The 11,252-nt window shown below is 35.7% G+C and overlaps 1 protein-coding gene across 3 annotated transcripts in view; it reads right to left on the reverse strand.

Annotated features, from left to right (window-relative positions):
* LOC103723615 (preprotein translocase subunit SCY2, chloroplastic) overlaps positions 1 to 7,767 on the reverse strand; it is a 37,731-nt gene extending 29,964 nt beyond the window's left edge. For 2 of the 3 annotated variants that reach the window (XM_008814578.4, XM_026800167.2), the window contains exons 1-3: positions 7,639 to 7,767; positions 7,005 to 7,106; positions 6,427 to 6,924 (exon numbers count right to left, since the gene is read on the reverse strand). In XM_008814578.4, the coding sequence (XP_008812800.2) occupies positions 6,427 to 6,924; positions 7,005 to 7,068 (562 nt within the window). In that variant the 5' untranslated portion in view covers positions 7,069 to 7,106; positions 7,639 to 7,767. Of the gene's footprint in view, positions 1 to 6,426; positions 6,925 to 7,004; positions 7,118 to 7,638 lie in introns of all 3 variants that reach the window. The other variant, XM_008814579.4, reaches the window with a different exon arrangement.
* Positions 7,768 to 11,252: the final 3,485 nt, after the last annotated feature.

The raw sequence follows: 11,252 nt of genomic DNA on the forward strand, positions 1-11,252 counted from the left end.
CTAGTCAAAGTTGATCATCATTATTTAATGAAGTTAGAAAAATCTCTTGTTGACAGTCAAGGATGTTGATAAATGTGTCATTCAAGAGCCAGAAAAGGTAGTTTATTAAATGCATGAATACCAAATTGTGGATTCAAAGACGTTATATTTATGTGCAACCATACTGTAATTTGAGCTCAAAATCATCATATAGCTGCCATGCCACTTGTTCAGTTAATTGTCATTTTAGTTATTTTACACCTAATTCAGTGGCTGTTGCTTTGATGAAGTTAAGAATAGCTAATGGTTCAGAGGTCACTATTCAAGGATTATTGGATCAAAATTTATAAGTTCTGCAAGCTAATAATCCTAAATTAAGCATGAGAATAATGACTTCCTCACGGAAATGAACAAAATATAGCCAAATAGTGGTCTAATCTCATGGGCGCATTAGAAAACTCAGAAGCCAACTGACCAAAACAGCAATAAGACAGTCCACAAGCAATCATGCAAGTTGTAAGCTAGAATAAAGGAGAGGAATAAGGCAGGAAGAAAGTGTAAAGAAAGGGAAGAGATAAGAAGAGAAAAGGCACAAGGAATAACCTAAATAAGAAAAGAAGAGTTTGTTTTTCCTTTCCCTTTTTCAGAAATTGAATTCCATCTCAAGAAAAGACCCTTTCATTAAGAAAATCTATAACACAATTTATTTTCCCTAAGACTGCCAAATGTGGGTCTTAGAAAGAAGGAAGAGAGCTCATGCAATTTGGACACAGACACCTAGAAAGGAGAAAAGGTGGGGCATCCACCTAATCCTTTCTTTCTCTTCCCAATATGCTCCACTTATCAAGTGATGCCAAGATGGCAAAATAAGGAGGTATTAGTTAGTTTTTGCCGCATCATGAACTAATCTAGTCATCCAAAGAAAGTAGAAATTTAAATCCCAGTCATGCATTAGATAAACTCCCTACCATGGTTTGCCGAACTGATCCGAACTGGATATTTCAACCCACAGCGAACCAAACTGAACCGACACCAGCTCAGAACGGTTCAGTCAATCAGGTCGGTCCAGCCTATATAAGCTCCCACTCACCTCTCTGACACCTCTCTCGAGCTCTCTCAAAGACGGAGAAGACGAAATCTAGCTCCCTCTCAAAGATGGAATCGAGAAGGTAGGTCCCTCTCTCTCTTGACCACATCCGAAAGGGCTCCAAGTGAGGGTGCTCCCTCTCCCTCGTCTCCAGCATCCCCCCCCTCTCTCTATCTCTCTCTACAGTTTCCGAATGAGTGGTCGAAGCTTTGAAGGGCTCCAGATGGAGGTGCCACTCCAACATCACCCTCTCTCTCTCCCCCTCTCCTTCTCCCTCTCCCCTTCCCTATGCCATTGTTTTTTCCTCTCCTTCTCCCTCTCCCTCTTCTCAGTTCACTCGAAAATGGCAAAGTAAGGACCTGTACCATGCAAACCGGTCGCCGGCTGGTATAGTCTCCAGCACCTGCTTGGCGAACTTTACTCCCTACTAACTAAAATAAAGGAAAAATTAAAATTAATTTATAATGAATTCAGTTTCACCAAATAAAGAATTTTGAATTCAAATTTGACAATCAATCCTCCCTATACTGGGCATCCAATGCTGAAGATGACACTCCCATGTGCTTCGCCACATAGTTAATAAAGAACATGTGCCGCACATACAAAAGAATGTCCTTGTGATAACTCTAATCTCCCTCTCTTTTTTTCTACCAAGCCAACATACTCTTCTCTCTTTTTCTCTCTTTTTATTCTTCCTTCCTCTTCTCTCTACTTTTTTCTCTTTTCTCTCAAATTTTTGATACTGTTATGTGGTAGCATATAGCAAGCTTATGGCCTTTCTTCTTGATTTTTTTCAAGATTATTGCGAAAGGAAAATCCTCTATGAGCATAAAGATGAAAACTTATCTTCCACCCCATACTCTCTTCTCAATTTGTAGATCTGTGGACTCCTATGCATGGAGCATATGCTGCCTTTGCTTTTCAACAAAATCATCATCAAAGCACCACATCAGTTTAAGTTCTTAAATAAAAGTGGTCTTTCATATATGTGGAATTTGGCAATCTCATATGTAAAACTATTTCTTATGAATGGACTATCCATATTTCAAGACAAGGATCGATCTTACAAAACAAGAAGCTAGAAACTAGTATTTCTACTTTCTAGCTTCTCCTAAAAGTGCTTTTTTGACTTCTACTTCCTCTATAAGTAGTTTTCAATGATATTACCAAACATTTAATTTTTTAATAAGTATTTACTATAAAGTTGCACAAGGACTTTTTACAAGCATCGCTAAATGCGACCATGGTGGTTGATGGTTACATAACATATTTCTTCAACCAAAGCAGATGCTCCATGAAAGGGGACTATCTAAGATTCAATTGTAGTTACATCATGAAGGTTCTGACTAAAGCATGATCATTTCTTGAAGAAAAAGTTCTGCCACCAGATGCCCATTTGGAGTCTCTTTTCAATTTCAAAGCAGCAAGAGTTGTATGGGATATTTCAAAATGCAGAAATTATCATGTATGCTGCATAGAAGTGCAGTAATCAGGATGATCGCGACTTTATTGACTTGTGCAAGTTCTTTTAAAATCTTGTTATTTGTTGGTCCTGGGACTGATTGTACTAGCTCTTGATAGACTATTATTCTTCTTATTCTGCATAGTTTGAGTAATTATTAGTACCAGGGTGGGGAAAGAATGTGGGTATTGCAATCATTCTTGGTGAGTCAAGATTTTCTAAATTTTGTAGCATATAAATGTTTGCATCTTTTCTCAAGGATAAACAAAAATAATGTCACTATCTTGATTCACATATTTCCACACATAAAAAGTCTAAAACCATACATTTCCACTCACTCCTTAGTTCTATATTTTACATTTAGTTTCTTTTTGGCAGATGTAGACTTTAGCTTATAAATAGTCCAAATTCTTCTTTTTTTTTGATCTTTTTGCCAACCCCCACTCCCAGATTCCATTCCACCTTTATCCCCTGCTAATGGTAGTAGATGGACCAACAAGAAATTCATCACTCATGTATCCAAATAAGGAAAATGATAAAACAAAGGTACAGATGGTTTGTTGCTTCTTTCATGGTTTGATGTGCTTGTGTGTGAGAATGAGTGCATATGATGTATCATTTGTGAAAGAAAGCTCATATCAGTGACTATTAGTGTACAAGGTAACAAGAAGGAGCTAGCCCTATTGATCTATTTTTCTCCAAGGATCTAGCTCTAAATGGTGAATTAACTCAGTAAGTCCATCTTAGTGATTGTGCTGTCAATTATTTATAAATCTTTGGTCACTTCCTAAAGAAGAGAGTCCTCCTTGTTGAGCAAGGGATTTATTCAACTCCCCTGCTTAAGGAGCTGTGTTGTCTCTTTACTAGAGGTATGAGACTGGCATAGAGGCCCACCACATGGTGTCGCAGTAACCTGATCCCTTTCCCTCTTTCTTGATAGAGAGAGATATAGAAAGAGGCATCCTAGTACCATTTGGGCAGTTCCTGGATTGCTAGAAGCCCTTCGATCTTTTTCCCCTGTTTTATCATGTTTATTTTAAACTCGTTGATTACCTTGAAATAAAAGTAGAGCACCAAAACACAAATGTACAGCACCAAACTCATTTCTCACACGAAGGTACAGCACCAAAACACAAAGGTACAGCGCCAAAACGTATTGCTTATCTCCATATAATTTATATGCTGAAATGTGACCTTATGATGTGGTCAATCAATTCAGTCACAAATGGCTTTGCCAGAATGCAAGTTTATATGATTTCGTGTGATCAGACATGTAATCAAACAATTAAAGAATTAATTTCTGGTACAATATAACCACATATCAATTAAAACATATTATTAAAGCATCTTATCAAGAATCAACTTCGAGTGGACAATTTAAAATGTGAGTTTGTTTCATACACTTTCAGCATATTGGAATTCCAGACACAATAGATTGATGGTTTTGTTTTCCATAGTCACAATTAGGCCATCTCAAAACATTGGATATATACAATTAGAATTTTATGCACAAAAAGAACAAACATATAAAGTATAGACAGTTTGGTCTATGGAACTTTGTTGTGCTAAATTCTTCTGGACAATTGGCGTGCATGATGTATGCCTACATAACATTATCAAAAATGATACTAGGGTTTGCTTGAAGGTTTTAGAATTTAAAATCATGATTCTACTTTTTTCATGAATTTGAAATTCCTGAATTTTAAATGCAGGATTTTTTAAGGAGGTCTTTGGTTGTTAAAGAGAAAAAGATGACAAATGGAAAATTTTGAAGATAAGGAAAGAAAAATGTCAATTTGAAAAATTCTACTCAAAGTAAAAAAATTTCAACTTTGTCATTTTAAGCCTTTTTTAATTTGATATCACAACCAAACACCCCATTTTACAAAATCATGATGAATAATTTCAAAGAACATGAAATATTTTGATTATATAGTGCATCCAAACACCCTCTTGATAGATGAGTTATTTCTCTTGATCCTAATTATACGATTAACAAGTTTCCACCAAAGTTGCACTATATGCAATATATTTTGGTCTGAAAATTCAATTTTAATCATCATAATTTTCCCAAAAAAAAATCACTTCATCATAAACATCAACAAGTACTATATTCGTAATAAAAAGAAAAATGCATAACTTATTTGTGCTGGTATTGCAATCAAGAATAACCAAGTCAATTAATAAGTAGATTTACATGTAAAATCCCTCCATACACTTCACCATATCAAAGTTTAACATTTGATATCATTATTTTCTAAATAAATTTTCCACTACTTGATCATCTGTTGTTTTCTTTTTCATACGACCATGAGAAGATGCATCTATTTCATTCCAAGTTTTTCACTTCATGATTTTTATTTGTACATGCATTGCTGTGTGAATCTTACAAAAATTATATTAGTTGAATATACTACTAATGATTGGCAAAGAGTGGACAAAAATCCAAAGATGATATGGAAAAATATTTTAGCATGAAGGTAACAGAAGGATTCTACAGAGATTGATGAATTTGTTATAGATACTTAAATATAGGCTTAACACTCCATGAGATGTTCCCGATGTTGCAACCAAGTAAAGCAAAACCAAAGGAAAAAAGAGCATTGTTTGAACCTAAGATCACAAAATTAATAGCATACATACTAATCTTGCCTTTGTCAAGCTTTTATTTCCAAGTAATAGTTTGCCAAAAAAATCTCTGTCCAGATTTAATCATAATTCTCTCAATAAAGTATACATTGACTAAGAACAATAAAGGTGCTTCTATGTGTTTTATTCAAGTTTAAAAATAACAAATGTGGTATTTTATGCCAATTTGATGTATCATGCACATAGGTAAGCATTTGTTGGATTTACATAAATGCTACGTGAAAAGTTTCTACTAAACAAGTAGCTACAGTTTTCATATGCCCGCTCTTGATTGATTTGAAAAGGACTTGAGTTGCACACTTGTCTATATCTAATTCATAAATCCATGAGTCCTGATAGTAAACATTATTTACTTTCAGAAAAAATGGAAAGCAAATCAAATTTATGTAAAATTATAGATGACAACATGATGCCAACGACCTCCAAGAGAGCTATATTTCTTCATATTTAATCTCATATGATATGACCATGTATTTTAGTCACCTAACACCACTTCAATAAGACAGAAAACTCTATCTGTGTTAGCAGCAACCTACATTTCCATAAGTACAACAAGCATGTCAACCAGATTATATTATTCTCTTACCTTCCTTTTTTGACCTAGCTCCATGATTTCTTGCAAAAGCCTCATACTACAGGGACAGACAGCTGTGTTTAACAAGAGAATTTTCTTAACAAGTGATCTTAGTAGAATTTGAAAGATTGGGTAAAACATTCTTGTCTTGTATATATCCCGCAACGGTCAGTAGTCCTACTCAATTCTTGGACCGCATAATATAACAATGATGCCATCATGATGAAAAGTGAACAAGGCTTCTAGCCTCAAACTTTATTTAAAACAAAAGGAGGAGGAAGAAGAAGAAGAAGATGATGACGACGACGACGACGACGACACTGACGATGATGATAGAGCAGAAGAAAATGAACAAGAACAAGAAAGGTGTCATTACGAACTGTAAGTTGATCATTCATTCAATGAGAAATCTGTTATTTATTTGTAGTGATAGTTAATTTGAAACAACTCCAAATCAAACTTTGGTCATGACAAACATTTGAGACTAAATTATAGAATTTGGAACACATACCTGAAACTTTGAGATCATAAGTGGTGCAAAAAAGCAAGAATTATTATACAAAGCCATGACCAGCACAATTTATCTTTATATAACAGAAAAGTCTAAATGCAGGGTATAGAAAAAATGAAACTACTTAAATACATTAAGAAATTAACATGAAGAAAAGGACAAACCTGCCGAGCCAGAAGCAAAGCTAAGGTAACTTTCTGGTATCATTCTGCGATCATAGCCTGGCAATGGGATGAAGTAGCCAATGCGACTAATCAGAATCAGCACAGCCGTCACAAAGAGCCTCCGTCGGATCTCACTCTTGAAAAAAGACTCAGCAGCACCATCAACCATGGAACTCAATCGAGTCAAATTCAATAACCTATTTTTGAACCTCTTGGGCCTGGCTGTGGAGGCATCAGTCTGGTCGATTCCTCCAGCCAATTTCACTGAAAGAGGCTCAAACTGGAAAGCTTGGACTTGCACTGCATCATCGTTCAAATAGCTACCCTTGGACTCATCCAAACAATGAGTATAGAATCTAAGGCCGGAGTTTGGTGGCAAGCGCCGGGGAAACAGCACCGACTTCCTCCAGAGCGAGAGCAATCGAGTGCTGGATACGGAAACTTGTGCCTTGTTATATAAGACTCGACTTGCCGAGATGCGGCATTCAGCATATCCTCCTGTTAATCATAGGGAATGAATTAAAGAGAAGATTGAAAGGAAAAAAAAATTGATTAGCAGAAAGAGAGAAAAAGCTCACCACAACATCGAGCTGGAAATTTTGAGAGGGGAAAGTGGAGTGTGCTTGACGTTGCCATTTCCATGGGGAGAAAAAAGAAAGACGGCAAAGGGAATCTGATTGCTGCTCGGGTTCTCAGTGTAGAATAGAAAAAAATCAGATCAAAATTATATATAAATATGTATAGAAAAATAGCACAAAAAAATAAAAATTTGCTAGCATTTTTCTTTAGCACTTTCTATTCTCACATGGCATTACCATAACGCGAGGCATCATCACATTTATTCAAGTTTTTAATAAGAATTGACTATGTAAAATGGGGAATGGGAATCAGAGAGAGATTGAGAGAAAAAGAGAGTATGAGAGAGACGGTGCTATCGGGGGGCTGAGAGAAAAGAAGGAGAGAGTACCCAAAAGACAGAGAGTGAAGGGGGTGCTGCTCTCGGCCTGCCGCCGGGCTCCGGCGGCCGAGGGGAATGAAATAAGCGATCGAGAAAATACTGAGATATAGAGAGAGGGGGGAGGAGAGTGATTGCTGCCGCCGCCGCCGGGCCCCGTCAGCCAAGGGGGCTGAAAGCAGAGAGGGAGAGAGGGACCGCCGGAGAGGGAGAGAGAGAGAGAGAGAGAGAGAGAGAGAGAGAGAGAGATGGCATACCTGGTGCCGCGGCGCCGCCGGCCACCGTTCACCGGCCGTCGTACTCCGTCCGCACCTTTGGAGAATGAATGATCGCAGCGATATCGTGGGAGCGAGAGAGGGGAAAGTGCTCTCAGCGACGCACAAACATGTGATATTTATAAATCACGAAAACTCTTTACCAAAAAAAATTAATAATAAATAAATCTCGAAAACCGGCCGGTTCCTTCAAAAAACAGACCGGTTCGTTCGAAGCTGGAACAGTTCGAACAAACTTCATGGTCCTTCGGTTTTCTGGATGTATTCGGACCGACGGTTGGCAATTCAGCTGGTTAATTGTCCGGTTCAATGCGGTTTTTATATCCTTGGAGTTGGAGATCTCCCAAAACAGGGCTGAGGGCTATGTGGAGATCCGGATTTGGGTTCGACGAATTTTAAGCCAGACCCCGGCCCAAATAATGAAGTACTGGGTTCGGCCCGGTTCCATGCCCAACACAAACACGGGCCTAGTTCTATCTTGACACATTTAATAATTGAATCGAGGTCGAGCTACCCAAGAGCAGCTCGTTTAAAACTCAAGGGAGAGTTTGAGATCAGTTGAGCTTTCATTTATATAGTTTAGAATAAATTCTGATTATATTTTAACCTCCTAGTTGAAATACATTCTGTCATACAGTCTATATTTATTTATAACAAGTAATTATAAAAATAATCATTTTATATATTATATATATGTGTAGATATTTGCCATGGTATTCTCTCATAATTTTGTCCTTCTCTTTTAATATCTTAACTATTTGTCCATCCTCCGCATCATCTATGTGTATAAGAAAAGGAAAATCAATCAAACTCTTTCCATAATCATAGCCCTTCTCTCTCTCTTCTCATCACAGCTTGCCAAAAAAATACAACTAAACAAATATGTTCTCCTTAATCTTCACCATCCACCTCTTATAATCATATGTATTCCAAAGAAATGATGCAAAAACTATAGCATCTAATATGTTAGCATCTCCATATGTGTGCGACAAACATAAATTATTTATATTAAGTTGCACCTAGACTAACCAGTCAATCTGGATGCGGAAGATTTAATATAATTATCCAATAGAGTACACTAAACTATACGCAAATGTAAAGAGGACAATTGTTTATTATATAGTACCATATCGAGTTTCAGTGCATTAGAGGTTTGTTTTAGTTTTACATGGAGAAAAATTACGTGAAACATTAAAATGGGAACCTTAAAATAATTTTATAAAATCTTAAAATAGATTGCTTGATACTTGGAGGGTCTTTTAGTGCTCTAGGAGGTCCAATCATAGTGTTAGCATTGCCAGAAAGTTTTTATTTTTCCTTTTTTGGCTACTCCTAGTTGGTCATCTTTCATACTTAGGCTTTGCTTTATGTATATTTAAACTTCTATATTAGACCCATGAATAGCATAGCTTTCCAAGGATTTCTTCCTAGGGGTTTTAAGGGGAGGAAAAGGTGCCCACACCCTCTCACTTCACCACAATCCTCATATGTTAATATGGGTAAGATTCGTCTCCATTTTTTCTTAATTCTAAAATTAGACTTTATTCTAATTCTGTAGGAAGCCTTGGCACAATTAGATGGTCGGATAAAGTATGCCCTAGAGAGAACTTACGTTACACATCTCTCATAAGTGATGTCCTAATAGCCAATATGAGAGAAGTGTCAATTAGTGATCGAACAACTCTTATGCAGTGGAAAGATTTTATGGCAAACCTAATCAATTAATATATCAAGCTATGATCATCCATCAATGATTAGGGAGCTATGCAACCAGACCTACACTAGATGATCAATTTAGAAGGCTTGCTAAGATGAAACCTGAAAAAAGGAAAGTAGACTATAAATCAAATTACAAAAAATGTATAAATTTATTTCCTTTTTCTTAGAGATGAATCAACAAAATATAAGAAAATTTTAGATTTTAGGGGGGGTAAGTCCCCTAGCCCTGTGGATCCATTTTTTGTATGTGTAAACAAAGATAAAACTAGACTTAGAGAAGTTCACATGACTAAATTAATCATAGAATATAGATAAAAAAAGTTACAAATAAACAAAACGAGCTTTCAATTATATGATGACAACATATAGAACTCCATGGATATCAGTCATAGAATGTAGAATGATATAGTAAAAATAGGAAGCCCGATGAATGCAGACCAAGAAAAAGGTATATAGAAATGTTGGAGAAATAAGCAATGTTGGATCATTTGGTAGTGGAAAAGATGAGTAATAGTTTTTGCAAGAGAGGTGAAAATCTTAAAATATTGGATTAAAAAAATAATGTGGCTGACCAAAATAAACAATTGAACTATACTATGTATCCATTTTACTATAGAGGTTACAAAACGAGATACTGCATTCATTTCTTGTGAACCACAACACATTTTTGTCTCGTTATCTCTGTCCTATCCCATGTCACATATGCAACTATTATAAGTACTGTTTGATCTTTAGATATGGAATAGATGTTTCCAAATTGTTTTTCCTTCGTTGTCAAGCTACTCTAAAAGTTTTAGAGGCTTATTGTTATGTTATTCACTTAAAAAACAGGGACCAATATATTCTTGGAACATTTTAGGTGTTAAGTATTTTATTTTCTCTGCCTTCTTTTGTTGATGGACTAATGGCATCTTTTGTTCCTATCATGGTAACTTCCTCATCCTATTTAAAAATAAGAACAAATTTGAGATAGATTTTTATAATCAGGTCAAGTTCTTGTTTGGGCCTGAAACCTGGCGAGTCTTCAGAACCTAGTCTTAAGCCTCTAAAAAAGTGCTTATAATGTAATGGATCACGGGTTAATCAAGAATTGTCCTATAATTTTTAAGAAGACTAAATTACAAAACTCCCTCTAAGATAAGAGGTGAATTATAATATTTTCAAAAATTTATGCTTATTCCAATATTTTAATCCACAACTTAATAGAACGTTAGTCAAATCGCCAATTTTGAATGGGAGCCGGATGCCACATCAAAAAAAAAAAAAAAAACTTTAAGAGACATAATAATATCCATCTAATAATATACGAAAACATGCATATCATCCCTCCCACTCAAGGATAACTTCAACTTTTACATGAGATAAACAATTTCATTTTAATTGGATGTAAGCGTAGGTTTTACGAACTATTTGATGTTAGTGTAATCAATAAAAATCTCAGAGGAGTTTTTGTAATTTATTATTTTAAGAAATATGGTGGAGACGCTATATCGTGATTATCCTTTTATCTTTTGGCTTTTATGTAGTTTTGTTTGCTAGGTTAATTTGTAATATTTTAAGATCTTGTATCCATAATTTTTTTTGTTATGGCTAGAATCCAAGTATCCACCTCACTACTATGCTTCAAAAGTCCTTGGCTTCAACCCATGGTCTAGAATATTACATGTTATGCACTTTAAAGGTTACATAGAATTTAAATTTTAGTGTACTATGTCGATCATGCATTTCTTGTTTACATTTGTAGTTAAAATTAGTCTAAGTGTGCTTCCAAGAAATTTTGTTACTTTACAAATTTAACTCATATGAATGAATTTAGCATAAGAGATGCAAGGATGATGCGGTTCAAATTTCAGGTTGAAATCAACAAAACTTTTCCA

The sequence above is a fragment of the Phoenix dactylifera genome, chromosome 13 (assembly GCF_009389715.1).
Source record: "Phoenix dactylifera cultivar Barhee BC4 chromosome 13, palm_55x_up_171113_PBpolish2nd_filt_p, whole genome shotgun sequence".
NCBI lineage: Eukaryota > Viridiplantae > Streptophyta > Magnoliopsida > Arecales > Arecaceae > Phoenix > Phoenix dactylifera.